The following is a 15,878-nucleotide window of genomic DNA, read 5'->3' as shown; positions in this document are numbered from 1 at the left end:
AAACAAAAGGCTACATAAACCTCGTGACGAAAAAAAAGCAACATGAAAAAAGCGCCATGTACATTCGGCGAAGAAAAACGAATCATAACAAAGCGCCCCCCTCAGTGACAGCAGGGTGATATCGACGTTGGTGATTTCAAAAGAAGTTATGTTTGTTTTTCTCAAATAAAATTACGGAAATAATGTTTTATTGAATATGGATGATCAAGTATCAACAAATGCAACGTTTTTCATCGTTTGTTATCATTAGAACATCTTATTTTGCTTTTATATAAAAATGGTAATTGAAAATGGATGCTCAACATTCAAATGCGTTTTTCTCAAAACGCATGGTTTGTACATGATGCTTTTTGAAATGTTGGCATCGAATTGGCACCACAATTACCCAGACGACTTAAACCGACAGTGTGCCTTTCGATCAACGATGATATAGAAAGGACAGTTATTTAATCACTTCGGACACTTAAATATCATTTGCTTATGCAGCAATTCACACGCCGTCGTGCCTCCCGATCAACGATGATATAGGAAGGACTTTTTTGATTATACCAAACAATTAGCAAACAAAATAATCCTGTTCAGCGTCCACGCGTTCCAATTTTCCACAACCGACTCCCAATATCTCGGAAACGGTTGAAACGGAAACGATTTTCAGATTTTCCTCAAAACAGTTTCAGCCGGATTAAAAAACACAAAAAAAAAATCGAATGACGGAAATCTGAGAGAATTGCTCTAATCTAGTTATTTTTGAAGGACTTTATATTGTATCTTGATTATTCACCAATAAAATCGAATTGAATTGTAAATATAGAAATTTCAAGATTTTTATATTTTTTCTAATTTTTATTTTAAAATATTTGTTTTTTTATATCTTTTGTGTTAAGTTTCCGTGTTTAAATTTTATCTGCCAGAAAAACAAAATCCTTTCTTTTAATTTGAAGATCCTGCGTTCTGTGGCAATTTGGGATTTTGAATATTTTTTTTTTCATTTTTTCCTAAATTAAAAAAAAACCGCGTGGTTTATGGATGGCCTCTAAATTGCTTTTTTCAATGCAGCCGCTTTGCTTTACTTTAATCTCTTCTGTCTAAATTTTGAATACTTGACATTAATATATTCAAGAAAATCTGTGATATGTACAAATGAAAAAAATAACAAAACCCAATTTTATCGCATGATTTTATTACTAATTGTTTCCATTATTATTTACACAACTTTATATCTAGTCTTACGATCGTATGGTTGAGTTTTTACTAAATGACGCAACGTTAGTTTTAAAACTATGATTAACGGCTGGCCGGCGCCCTGAACTGTGCACGCGCGCTTTATTGTACGGCAATGAGAAAAGAAATAGTTCACCCGGTACGGTTGAAACAGGAAAATGAAAATTAATCAAAAAAAGAAATACAAAACACACATGAACTACATCCTAGTGGGACCACTCGTTGCTAGATGGATGCCATCTGTCTCAGCATTCCATCGCCAGCGAGTTGGAATTTTCGTTAAACTCCCGCGGCAACGCCATACTGCTGCTGTCGTCCTGCATCCCAGCGCCAGCGGACGAACCGGCCGCGCCAAGACCCGCCGACGAAGAAGTGGCCGGATTCATTTGAGCATCGAGCGCACCATCGTCCATCATTCCGTTGTCCTCCTCGAGGCCGGTTCCGGACGTTCCGTTCGCGGCACCGTTGGCCGGAGTGTCGTCCCAGTTGATTTTGAACCGGGTGACGCGCGGTTTCGACGCCAGAATGTTGCGGGTCATCTGATGGAAGAGCGGTTTGGCTGGGGGGTTTTCGCGCAATTCCTGGTCCGAGTACTCGTTGTTGATGAAGTAACCGACGCGGACAAACTCCTGGCCCCGGTACGAGCAGGTGAGCAGGACCACCGTGACGCCGACGGCGTCCTGTTCGGGGATGCGGGCCACGTTGGGGGGATCCGCCTGGAACACAAAGATGTGACGACCCTCGGGCACCGGTCCCACGTAGATGGTGTCCAGCACCTGGTCAAAGTCTTCCGATTCGGCCGACCCGACGTAGATCATCTTCCACTCGAGGTCCTCTTTGAGCTCCTCGATGCACTCGAACGTCAGCTCGAACTGAAACGGGTTCAGGAAGCTGCTCGGATTGTCCAGCACGACCACGTTGGTGATGTGAACCTTTGCCATTTCGGTGTGGAGGTTTCGACTGTGAAAAGATGGGTTTGGATTAGTTTCTTGGTGCTGATCAGGCCGATATTAAAATTCTATTTACCAAAAAGGGTCCGTAAGGAGACATATTTTAGCAAAATAATTTCACAAAACTTTTAGAGCTTGATTAGTTTTCTTTTGCGTGCTTATTTTCAGTTAAAATTTAAAATTGAGTACTCACTAATTTAACATGTACATACATGAAAATTTGCTGTTTTTGTAAGCTTTTGTTAATTGATCCTAATTACTATCTGTGATTCATCAAAGTAATTCAGTTGATATGCTGCATATTGCAAAATCACCTTATCAACTCATTACCTATGTCAGATAACAACGTACAAAGCTCCCCTTGAAAAATTAACCATGAAAATACCATTCCCAGAAGCACTCGGAAGTGCATAGGCGGATGACCCCGTTCCCAATCACCTCACACGTCCAACCTTCTAGAAAAGCCCCTTCCCTCGAAACTAACCTGCGCCAGAGCACGAACTTTCACGTCGCTTTTCAGTCACGGATCGCACCGTTTTGCAGCAACTTTTACCGGGACTCGACGGAGCGCACCTTCCGCTAGCTTCTTCCGGCTAAATCACTCGCTTTGGCACCCAAAAAGTCCGTTATTTTCAGAAAATCTCCAATTCCTTCGCAGAGAGCATCGGCAGGGAAATTCTGACACCAGAAAGTGACACTTTGTGCAAAACAAAACCGCTTCAAGCTTGCTTTTCCCGCTTTTGTGTTGCGCCAGCGCGTTTGACAGCTGGCTGCGGAGTGACGGCAAGGGGGGTGGATATTAGATCACTTTCGCGGTGGGTTGTGGATGGTGTGTGGATCGTGTGTGTTGGGTCTGTGAAGTTGGGGAAGGTGCATGCAAGTTCGCGTGGAGAAATCTTTTCGCGCCAAAAGGAAGAAAGTGTTCTGGATTTTGCAACAATGGTTTTATTAAAATTTATTATTTGGTGTTTTTAGTTATGAAAGTCTGTCAGTATACGAGTAAATTCATGGTAAAAAATGTTGATTTGAAGCAATTTAACTAATTCAAGTAATTAAAAAAAAGATAGAATCATTACAGTACCATCCCGATGGTTCAACAACTTGACACTTTTTTCAGTTCGCCTGGTAGTGAGAAAATTCGTTCATCCCCAAGTAACATTTTAGGCTTTATCTAAGCTGTCACAACCGCTATAAAACCTATCAGCCAAAACCAACATTAAAACCACTTAGTCGTAAAAAACTCCCCAGAACCTCGATAAACCACACTTAAAACCCAAAAGGACCTTCGCAAAAGGTTGTTACGGCCTATTTATAAAGCCCACATAGGAGTTCAAGGCTTTAAAATGAAATCCTAACAACCTCCTTAAAGCCTTGATAAAACCTTTGTTAAAATACATCTTCATGCGTCTTATGACAAACAGATTTTATTCTGGCAAAAAATAAGTCTTCGTCTTGCCAAATAAAATTATGGAGATGGTTGCAAAAATGGTGATGATGATATGATAGATATTGGAGGTACTTAAAATAATTTCAAACCTTATTTCTCGAAATTGGTTGCTCAAATTCAGCTGCGGTTAAATTTTTATTGATGATTGTAGGGGAGATAGAGCCAAAAAAATCAACTCGCTTCATCAAAAATCATTATTTTGTAATCATAGTTTTTAATGTGAAAAAATATTGTATTGCTAATCTTTGCAAAAAAAAAATGTTCAAATTATGTTTGAACTAACGATGCCACAAATTCATCATAATTGTGTGTTTTCATCAAATTATGATTTTTAATTTTTTTCTGCCTGCACTGAAAGAAACCAACATAGCAAACTCAAGTGTTTTTTCACGTGAGTGTCTCCAAAAATCTACACGATGCTTTCACGTGCTTTTCCATTGGCCCTCACGTGTTTTACATTTCAAATGGATGTGAAAATAACTTGAAACCAGCTGATCGTTAGCGAGAAACCTTCCACTCTTTTTTCCCATGAAGTTCCTTTCAAATTCAAATGAATTTCTCATCGATTTGCCCCATTCGACATTTCTTTTGATTTTGAAGTGGAAAACACGTTAGATTGGAATGTTTTGGTTTTGAAATGCGTCTGACGAAAAATCTCCATTAGTAAGATGGCCACCGACGATGGTGGTGGAGAATTTGCTTTTCGGATCGCTTCGTATTAAAATGATCGTTTAGCCAAATAACAAATTTCGATACTTTTACTATTTTGAGCAGGTGGTAGGTATAATCTAGTGAAAGAGTTAATCTGTTTGAAATTAATGCGTTTTATTTTTTAGAAGATCAGGGTTTTCTTCGGAATCTGCTCTAGATCCGGAGCTGTTCGTCCTGAAAAAGGTGCTTTTCGAGATGCATTATGGATATCCAGGGCGAGCTACGGATTCGCCAGCTACCGGACCGAGAAGTTCGTGGTCGCCTCGGTGCACTTTTGCTCGGCCAGGTTAAACCCGTTCCCGAACGTCCTGGTCGTTGTGATTCTCCGGTCCGGCAGGGCGTGCACAAACTTCGTGGTAGATCATCAAAACGCTGTCGGAACCTGATCAAAATTTAACAACGCAGCGTAACCACGAGCGTAACAGTGAAGTGAAGTGAAATGAGTGATTTTTTTACATGCTTTCAAAAATGTTTTTATTTATATTAATCATAGTTTAAACCGAGAAATAAATTAATAAAAAAAAGAAACCCCCTCTCATTTTTTACACAAATGAAAATCATTGGAAATCTGTTCCTATTACACTACAAGAAGATGAAATAATAAGAAAAGCATTGCAAATTCATGTGCGTCGTCACGTGAAGGTAACGTGTTTTGCTGTTGAATTTACCGTGTCGCGCGATGAGATTTTTCGAAGTGATTTGCACATGAGATTCACATGTAAAGTCGTATGGGGCAGATTCACGTGTGAAACATGTGACATTGCTGTAAGCCTTTCTTTCAGTGTAGATGGCGGTCAATCATATTCAATCAGAGCACGCGTTTAGCGCCATATTTGGAGCCTAACATTTCAAAAGGGCACATAATTTTTGTAAACAATAGTGTATCCCTTTCACTCAAATGACAGTTTACATAAGGTGTGAAAGGGACACACTCTTGTTTAAAAAAGTTAAATGCCCTAATGAAATGGCAAGCACGATTTATGCACTGCTATTTGGCCGCGATAAATGCTCTTTAAGGAGCTTATGGTTTTAAGTGAGCTACATGCCTAATGGCACTTGACAGCTACAACACCCTTGGTTTTAACAAAGTATACGATAAAACCGTTTGGCATGGCATTGCCATCTGGTTTTCAAGCCTCTATTAAAACTTTCATAAAACCTTATAGAAAACCAGTCGGCTTTTATTTTCACCCGGTTTTATGTCCGAGGCATAAAACCTTGTTAGAACCTATTAATTAGCTCTTGCTTGTTGGTTGCGGGTAATGCCCAAATAAAACTATTAAGCATTCAAGATGCTACAATAAAACCTTAATAAAACTTGGTGGTGGTTAGTTGGTTTATAAATGTTAATTGGGACCCTATTCACTTCAAAAAAGACAACTCCAATACTTCTAACTTACGTGAAATTGTCCGAGGATTCCGAATATGACAAAATTGAGACCAATATGTGCCGCTATGACGGTCTACAGGGCAAAAACTAACGTTGTAAAATGTTTATTATAGAAAAATCGAAAAACTATGAGAAAAACTGTGATTGGCCAAAAAGTTATTTCCAAAGGCTTATAGTCCATGAAATTACCTATCTTTTGATCTATGGGAGTATGGGTGTTGGAGGCTGTTGGAAAAAGATATTAAGGTTTTAAAAAAATCCATTTTTAAGATTTTTAACAGTAATTTGCAAAATCTATGAGAAAAAATCAAACAAATCCTGGATGTCTACGGCACATTTTGAAGTGCTTCAAAAGACCTTTCGAATGCATCTAAGAGAGTTGGAATTGAAAAAGTTTTACGGAAATGCGAGCAATTTTAAGATTTTTGATGTTTTTCGACCTCAAACTTCAAAGCCCGTTTTACCCCACTTTCCTTTGTCGTAAAGGGCTCATATTTGGCATGAGTTCATCTCATATATAGACAAACAAACGCTGAAAGTTTCATCTAAATCGGAGCACCTCGATACGACCTGTTACACATTGGTGAAAAACTCGCTCTTAATTCTTGACCTAATTTAATAACAAATTACTAAATTACTTTTTCAAAACAACCAATGCGCCATAAGTTTCCTATGTACAAAGGACCTTTTGAAAAAGTAAGCAAGTTATTGAGATTCGTTAAATAGTAACGAAATATGAAAAAAAGACAACATTGATTGTAAACCGTCTATATCATGTTACCAATCATACAGCTAATCGATCATCCCACAGGTAGCTAAACGGATGAACACACCTCCAAACTGAAGGGGTATCAATTTCAACCCGATGATCGGCTCTGTGGCCTCACCACATCATTCACTTCGGTGACTTGACACGGGTTTAATCAGCTTGCGGTTTCTTTCAGTATCTTTACGACGCAAAGTGAAGAACGGAACTAAGGTGTTATAAAACGATTGCCTTTCATTGCCATGGACACAAGCGTATCAGGAGTAACGTTTTATTTTTATTTCTCATTGAATATTTACATTCTTTGTCATTAAGTGTAGATAAGAGCTATCGTTGTTTAATAGTATTTATTCTTGGTATATTTTATGTATCACATCCATATAGTTTTATTTATTTACTGATCAGACCATCAACAAGCACATTCTTTTATTTTCGTAAATTTTTGTGCTTAAGCTTAGAATATTTCAAGTACCACGTGAAACTTACATTTTTTTTATCAGGAAATAAAACAGCTATTCAGGGAAAGGTAAAATATAAAACATTGCACACTTTTTACTGCGACGAGGCGCTATGCGTAAGCAGCATCACATCCTCCGGGAGGGGTTTACGTTTGTAGCCGACTTCGGTCACAAGGAATACCACCAGTCCACCGTAAACCAACAGCAGCATACCAATCATGTTGACCAGCACGGCCGGAGCTGGGAGGTTCGATAAGTTTGGGCTAAAATGAGTATGATTTTTTAAAGTAAAAAAAGTATTTTTGAATGCTACTCAAAAGAACTTACATTGAAAAGAACGCCTTCTCGGAGAGTCCCAGCAACGAAGCCGCAATGGCCAGTACGAAGCCAAGCAGTCCGAAAAACACGTGCACTGGCATGTAGGTTGCACGTAGCGGTTCTCGAACTCCCGGGAACAGATAAGATACGAACCCAAAAACGTATTGCAACTGTAATAATCATGTAAATCATTGGTTTTAAGTTTTTAAATAAATTAAAAAGTTGTACTTACTGAAAAGAGGACGACGGCTGCCATTCCGACCCACGAGTGAAGGGAATACATGTTGGGAATCGGTGGCTTGGCCAGATTATGCGAATCGAAGACGGCAATCAGGGCCACCACTGTGAACAAGAATGCCAATCCGTGAATCGTGGCGTGGGTGATCTTCAGAGGCTTCTTGCGGGCATACCTAAAGCCACGGTACACCAGAATTGCTGAAAAATCAAGAAAATAAGAAACAGAGGTCCACAAAAGAAAGTCTAAACTCACAGTTTCCGTAAAGGAAAATCATGCCCAAACTCATCAGCAGTGGGTGCCAGTTGAACTGGATCGAAGGTTTGGTCCAGCCGAGGCCACCCAAGTGGACGCCGATCCAGGAGCTGACCAGCACGACTATCGTCACGCCCACCATCTGGGTAATCAGGTACAGGATGCGGAAATTGCTGTAGGAGCCAACCGATGCGCCGTTGTTGTCCATTGTTTATTTTACTGAAACAAAATATTTTTTAGTTTTCTTTCTGAAAATATTTTGAAATACTTTTCAAATAGCTTTTTCCTGCTTCCCACGACTTTTAAAAGCACACTCAAACCCCGATGGTTTGACAACAACTGTTGTCAAACGAACGGGGTCGCTTTTTAGTTTGACATCCTTTTTACACGGAGTTCACACACACTACCAAACGTTTGTTTTGAAAGTGTGCGTGACCGCCGTATAAAAATTGACAGTTCGTCACTTTTTAGTTTGACTTTGACCAATCAACGGGGTACAAACTAAAAAAGTGTTAAACGAAAAAGTGACCAACCACCGGGGGTTCACAGCAAATTTTCGGTTGCAATTAGAGGGTGACGATTCTCGAGATTTTCAATTTCCCGGGAATCGAGAGTAGAGTTTGGACATTTCCCGGGAATGCCAATAGTGTCAAAAATTCAAAATGAAAAGTAATAAACTTGTTTGTTTTCAATGAATTCAATTACAATTAATTCATACTAATTCTATAAAACGGTAATTTATGTAGCATCATTATTTTGAGGAACTTTATAAAAACTTTTGATATTTTTTTCGGAATCTGCAAATAAAAATCGTTTCTTGAGCATTTTAAGGCTCGAAATTGTAGTTTGAAATATTTACGAATCTTAATTCACACTTATGATCTTTCGAAATTTGCACAAGTTGTTATTAGATTTTGTAAAAAATTAACTTATACAGCTTATATTTCATTTCCCAGTATCGGGAATTCAGCAATATGATAACAGCGACTCAAAACAACAAATTAAACTGTTTTTTTTTGTAATTTTTAAGGGTAACCGAAATATTCATTGAAGAAATATTTCAGTTATCAGGAAAACCCAAATATTCACAAAAAAATAGATTATGAGGATTGATATTCTCGAGAGATGATATGGAAATCGAAGTTAACTTGAAAAAGCTTGTCCCTCTTAGAAATAACTTAAAAAAATAATATTTGAAAATAAAATATTTGATATCATTTCTGGGTGCAACTGCTTAATATTTTTAAGGTAAATTTTGGGCTCCACATTTTTTTTGGCTTCTCTCAATAATAGTTATTGGAATTTTTGACAAGTTAAAATTTACACTTTCTGAATAAGAAGATTAGAGAAGCATTGGTTTATTCGAACTTGAACATCAAACATTGAACATTCAATGTTCTAAACAATTTTGAATTTTTCAAATGTTTTTCTGATTAGTTTATATAATTTTGCTTCGATGTTTATATGTTTAAAATTTCCCGGGAGTCTCGACCGAATTTCCCGGGAATCGAGAGGTCCAAAAATGGTCGATTTCCCGGGAAATTTTTCCCGGGAATTCCCGCTCGTCACCCTCTAGTTGCAATTTCAGTAAAATAATTAACTGAATGCTACACTCAAAGTAAAAAGTATACTTTCTTCAAGTTCACCCGTCGTCACCCTTTAAAAGGGTATCGAAAATGTACTGAATTTGACATACCCTTTTGAAAGGGTGACGCCGGGTGAACTTGAAAAAAGAATAGCAAGTATCCTTTTTGAGGATTGAAAGTACCCTTTTGAGGGATACTTCTGACTTTGAGTGTATTCAGTAATCATCACATTTACTGAAATTCGGTAATAAACAAAAACATTACTGGAAAATCAGTAACTGGCTATCTGTCAAACTGAAACGTCACTTCTGACTTATTGTTTGGATGCTGCCGAGAGTAGGTAAATCTTCTTTCAAATGTGTTTTTGTATTGTGATCTTTAGAAACAAAGGTAAGAAAAATGTTAATAACAAATGCCTCGATGCTAACCACCTGTTTTTTTAGGTTTGGACGATTGATGAAATAAATGAATGAATAACAGTATTTTAATGACAACCAAAATAAAATTTTGATAACTGAAAAACCAGCAATGATTGCTGAATCTTCAGCAAATGATTTGTCAAACTGCCACAAGAAAATTACTGAATTTTCAGCAAAATAATTTGACGTTTCTTTTGCTGAAATTTCAGTTGTTTTGACAACCATTTTACTGAAATTTCAGTAAATCATCTGTCAAAGTGACAAATATCAGTTAACTGAGAATTCAGTAAAATCTAAATTACTGAATCGTTTACTGAAATTTCAGTAGATGAAAATTCAGTAAAACTTTACTGAATTTCAGCAAAAAAAAAAAATGGTGTGTTGAGTGCGAGGTTGAGTGTATACTATCCAGGTTTTTAAGCGAAGATGGCGTTCGAATGGTGAACGCCCGAAATGTCAAAATCGCGCAGTAGCACCAACATTAGAAAAAAATGTGGCTGTCATGCCATGGCACACTTGTTCCGTAATGTTGGTACCACTGCGTGATTTTGACATTTCGGGCGTTCACCATTCGAACGCCATATTCGCTTAAAAACCTCGATAGTATATAATACAGAGTGGATCCGCTAATTCGAATGAGCGAATCCGAATTAGATCATTGGAACGACTGTCAAAAGCTTTAAACCACGTGCTCGGAAACCGTCGAACAATGGGAACAAACACAAAAAGACAAATATATGAAATTTATTTAAAAAAATAGTTGATTGCTTCGGACAGATACGAAAACGGCCTTGAAAATGGGGGTGGGAATTTTCATCGCGTACTTTCAGCTGCAACGTAATTGCGATAACTTTATCAGCCATCGATGCTGCTGCAACTGCATCGAATACATTCTGTAAACTATTTTTCCAACTAGTTGCGGCTAACCCTCTGAACAAACTGCACCGTTCACAGAATTCGAGTCACGCTTTCCGCACCACACCAATGACCGAGGCGCTGCCGAATGGCATTTTTACTGCCATTCTCAGCAGTTCATCACACACAATATGCCGCCGTACAGACGTTTTCATTAAAATGCCTTTCCAGCCCACACAGTTACTAAGTTTGAGACATCTTGAGTACGATTGGCGCTGGAAAATTCGTCACGTCAAGTCAGCCCAAGTCCGATTTGCAGCAATTTTCCCAAGCTTTAAGGTCACAACACAACCATATGTTGGGCTAAATTTGCGTGCAAAATTTTGTGCAACCGGTTTGCAATCTTTTGTTGTGCTTTTAAAACTATGGATCTCTTCAGCTAAGTGTGAAATCAGTTTCACAAAAAAATGACCAAATTTAGATTTTTTTTTCCTAATCAAGATGCCACCGTTGTTCACTGAACCTCTTCACCAAATAAATTATAATTATTAGAAGAAAGTTTTCCCCTCATTTAGAGTGGTCACACTTTCCACCTTTCACTTGAAAAGATCGATTTTCCCCTCACCTTAGTTTCCGCAATTAATCACGATTGCGATAAATGAAGATGCCTCAAACTTAAAAAATGCGAATTATGGCTGCTCTCCTGGTGTTTTATATCTCGTGCACCTGATCTAAGTTAGTACCATCTGCTAGAAGACAAGTTCTGCTCTGCAGTACCGTATGTTTTTTTTTTTGGCCAAATGCCTTCAGAGGAAACTCGCGTAAGAAACTGTGCTGCCTGCCACGACCGCGAATACCACCAAACTGGCCAAAACGCTGGCGTTTAGCAAAATAAAGCCCGCACACCAGCACCCGGGTCGACGACTCTATTCGCGTGTGTTGGTTAAAATATATATAAAAGCCGAGCAATTGAATTGGATAAAAGCTGGCGTGTATGAATGAAAGTGATCCAACAAGTATCTTTTGAGAGAAATGAAGAAGGTTTGAGAAAACGCGAGAGACGCGAGCGCGAATTTTGATAAAGACTGTGCTCTGCTCTCGCGAGCAATAGGGTTGGATTCTTTTTAACAAAGGTAAAAATGTGCTCAGAAAATTTAAAAATGAAACTTTTACAAAAGATTTGGGTTGATCCCAAGTCGGACTCAGAACATATTTAACTTAACTTTAAAAACCTATACCTTTCTTTAGTGAGAAAGACAAAAATCAAGAAGACTTCTTAGGTGGATTCTTACTCACGTGTTGATTCGCCCTTTTTAAATTTTATTGATTCATCTCAGACTCGACAAGTGTTTGTTAGAGAGTGTGCTCGTTGCAAGAGAGTGTTTGAATCAGCATGGGAGAGTGCGCAGAATTTGTGTTTGTGTGGACGAATCTGTGATAGAATTTTATCACCTTATCACCATCTGTTTAACGGTGTGTTGTGTTGGTACACAAAGCGTTTTATATTCGTGAAGTGTGTTGTCAGTAAATCAACAGTGCCAGCATAGGGGAAATGCTCCTACTTCAATCACATTTCTTTTTTAAGCCTATCAGCACATTACAAAAATCGTTTTTAAATAATTCTAACTAATGAAAAGCTTAAATGGAGATTTGCAAGCTACTATCTCTTGTTGACTTCTTAAATACATTTGTTTAGAGATTTTTGGGTGTTCTGAATTTTTGTTTATATGTTCAAATAAAAGAAATTCGCTTAGGCTGGTACAAATTTTACAAAATTTATTCAAATGATGAGACTATTGCTATGTCGCCCACCGGTCAGAGCCCGGTCAGAGCCGAGGGACAAAAATTTGGAAATATATTTGCATCGGCCTTATCGTTAGTAGTACTAGTCATAATAATTGCATAATTTGTCAACAAATTGAAACAAATTCTTAAGGTTTTTTTTATTCTCATGATCATGACTTTGAAACGTAAAAATAAATATTTTTGTATTGCGGTAGGTTTGCAGTTTCTTATCTTTATGGCTTAAGGATGTTTGCTATGCCTCAGACTACATGTAAACTCACACTTGATTATTTATGACACATTGTAGTGAATTTTATTCTAAGCACTTGTAAAACCACCGCTGAGTTAGAGCCGTCTCCGATTGGCCCTATATGTGATTTTGACATTGAATGTTAATGGTCGTTCTATGTTTCTCTGTTATATGTTCACGAATTGTATTGCCGTTAAGGCTGTCACATTCAACTCTTGATTTCTTACCAGAATGCTGACATTTTTATTTGAATCGGCTATATCGAATCATTATCTTTTGCAAAGAAACATCATGAGCATGAGCATGAGCATGAGAGACCACCCATGGTTGTCCTTCTCCGTTGCTGAACAGAACCGTAATATCCTTTCAGCACTACTGATCATAGGCTTCGACTATCAAGTGGTTTTTCCCTTATCAACAGCATGTATGAATGCGCTGAAAAGATAAAACACCATGATTGCCAAAACAAGATCAGTTGCGAATAGGTAACAGTCATTGGCCACCAACGGCGCCCGCCATGTCAGTTTGTAGATCTCGATTTTAAGGGACGGGAATGTTAGTTAGCGCAGGTTGCTACTAGGGCAGCTGATTTACTCTGTGCTTACACCCCACGAGCGCCAGGAACCTGAAAACTTGTTAGTAGGATAGGGTGTTTGGTCAGGATTCATCATAGAAGATGATGATGCGACCCAAAATCATAGTGTTTGTTGAAAGGTATTATATTTTATTCTCAAGGCAAACAATCGGTTGCTGCGGATGAGACATTTCCCGTTTAACTGTTGTTAAATTTTTAATGAAATGGTTTAATCTTAGACAGCCGGCTGTGGAAAGATAAAACCAAATAATATTTATTTATAAAATGAGGTGTTAAACGCAATGCTGCAATGATAGCGTAGTCTGATTTTTAATTATATAATCATTTAGTTCATGAATTTGTTACGGAATAGACGTGACGAACTCAACCATCAAGTGTCTTCCGATCTTCTTTCTGTTAGCTAGATAAGGTATTGATTTTCGTTGCTTTCGAGCTACGATGCTATAGAGAGGACTTAACACACAAACAACCTACGTCGAGCCCTCCGAGCTACGGAGCTATGGGAAGGTCTTTTCAACACAAGGGCTTGAAGCACACAATAACTCACCGATTAATATGAATAATTTTCAAGATCGATCTTGCTTTATAACTACAGCGCGAAAAAACAGGACAGCGCTTCCCCAGAAGCACTGTACTTATGACGGCATTATTCAATTATACTGACCAATCACCCCATGCACACAAACAGCCACACAAAAGAGACAAAAATTATCACGAAAAAACAGGACTGCGCGTCCCGAGAAGCACTGCACTTATCCATTATCTTTTGCAAAGAAACATCAAGTGAAATACCCGGGGAATACAAGCCATTCCAAGGGGTACTGGAAGCAAAAACCTTTAATGGTGGATACTTAAATGTCTTTCTAAACACCATAATATAAATGTGTTGTTATTGTAATTTTAAAGCACAATCTGAAAATGGATAACAATGAAAAAATAAACATATTTCGAAATGGTTTATGAAAGTAAAATTTTTTCCCCCCTAAATTTTTTAAACCATGCTAAATATTTTGGAATTTTTGTGGGGTTTTGGCAAAAAGAGATATTGTTACAGAGCAAAATACACTCAAACCCCGATGGTTTAACACCAACTGTTGTCAAACGAACGGGGTCATTTTTTAGTTTGACACCCCTTTTACACGGTGTTCACACGCACTACCCAACTTTTTTTTGGTAGTGTGCGTGAGCGCCGTGTAAAAAGTGACAGTTGAGTGTATAATTAGAACAACTAAATTACTGTTTAGATACTGAAGTAGAATTATTTGATGCATTGTTGATTTTTTTTAAGTATTTTCGATTCCAAATTATATACTTCTTTATTCATATCTGAGAATGAAAATTAAAAACTTTTGTCGAAGTTTTAAAAATCATCAAGGACTTTGGTAACTACTCAAAATTATGTTACTTTGCTTGAAATCGCCCAAACTTCTTTTAAAAATTATATCCCGTTTCTGTGATTTTAACTATCAAATATTTTTCTGTGTTTTTCTAACCATTTCTTAAATCAGGACTGAGGAAAAAATACTTTAGATTAAATCAGATTAAATCTGTAATAGACATAAAAATTGAAAGAAAATAGGGGAGAATGGGGGGACTTGATCCCCGAGGACACTTGATCCCAAGCCTGTATCTCGTCAGCATGTGGGTAAAACAATTTGCTTTGTTCTAGAAAGTTGTGCGAAATTGACTAAAACTCATTGTAGAAATCAAAGAAAAAAATTAAAAAATGTTTAGATTGAGTTAAACACATATTTCTAAAAAGTGCTGCAAAAAACTTCCAAGAGATCTTTTTTCTTTGTTTTGATAAGTATAGAAAACACTCAAAAACTATTCAAAAAAAATTTTTATGCATGAATTGTTTGATAAACATATCAACTCCAAAACCCTTACGTATTTGACGTTAAATTTATCGTCATACTATTTTTACAATCAATTGTTTCAAACAGTGCGTTTAGGGAGACTTGATCCCTGCATTTTTAAAGTCAATGGAATCAGCCTCAAGATTGAATAATTGGGTTGGGTTTTCGTACATAGTTTCCTTTAGTATAGTTGGGAGGAATTGCAAAAGTTTTTAAGATTATGTTTTTCCTTGTTTTGACAAGATTTTGATTATCATCCGCGTTGTATTCAGGAGTTTTCGGGAAGTCTAGGACTGCGCTTTTTAGCAACAGTGAAAATGTTTCGGTCGTTTCGCGTGAATTCGCCGTCGTCGTTTGAGCTGTTTCGTTGTATGATGGCATATTGTGAACTTGCGTCGCGTACGGAAACTTTCGCTATCGGGCATTACATCTGGGCGAGGAAACGACGCTGGATATGCAACATGTTTTTAACTGGACCTGGACATCATCACCATATAAGGAAAGCAGCAGCTGCTTCGAAAATTTGGTGAGATCAGTCCATATCGGACTTTTTGATAACTGATATATTCTTGCTTGCTACTTACTAAATACACGCTGGTCCCAGTTTTGCCTGATGGGATCGGAAGTTTAAAGATAGGTCGAGAACCCGTCTGGTTCTTGCTCTATCTTTAGGCGGGGCCAGACAATGCCCAGTGACCTCGGAATTGGACCGCAAGGAGCTCTGTCATTCTGAAATGGGTCACTGGAAGCAGCGCGAGGGCTGACACCACCTAATACC

General features: G+C 37.9%; 2 protein-coding genes across 2 annotated transcripts; both read right to left on the bottom strand.

Annotated features, from left to right (window-relative positions):
- Positions 1–1,158: 1,158 nt before the first annotated feature.
- On the bottom strand, positions 1,159–2,797 carry LOC120413231 (histone chaperone asf1). The gene is made up of 2 exons (XM_039573958.2): positions 2,656–2,797; positions 1,159–2,181 (listed from the first exon to the last, which is right to left on the bottom strand). Exon 2 carries the CDS (start codon positions 2,160–2,162, stop codon positions 1,467–1,469), a length of 696 nt encoding a protein of 231 aa, XP_039429892.1. The 5' UTR covers positions 2,163–2,181; positions 2,656–2,797; the 3' UTR covers positions 1,159–1,466.
- LOC120413230 (plasma membrane ascorbate-dependent reductase CYBRD1) lies at positions 2,656–11,487 on the bottom strand. Its single transcript, XM_039573957.2, has 6 exons — positions 11,237–11,487; positions 7,752–7,970; positions 7,494–7,696; positions 7,271–7,431; positions 6,553–7,206; positions 2,656–4,711 (listed from the first exon to the last, which is right to left on the bottom strand). Exons 2-5 carry the CDS (start codon positions 7,957–7,959, stop codon positions 7,038–7,040), a joined length of 741 nt encoding a protein of 246 aa, XP_039429891.1. The 5' UTR covers positions 7,960–7,970; positions 11,237–11,487; the 3' UTR covers positions 2,656–4,711; positions 6,553–7,037.
- Positions 11,488–15,878: the final 4,391 nt, after the last annotated feature.

This window comes from Culex pipiens, chromosome 3 (assembly GCF_016801865.2).
Source record: "Culex pipiens pallens isolate TS chromosome 3, TS_CPP_V2, whole genome shotgun sequence".
In the NCBI taxonomy this organism is placed as follows: Eukaryota; Metazoa; Arthropoda; class Insecta; order Diptera; family Culicidae; genus Culex; species Culex pipiens.
Note: the sequence above shows the minus strand (reverse complement) of the source record. Positions and strands in the feature narration are given on the sequence as shown.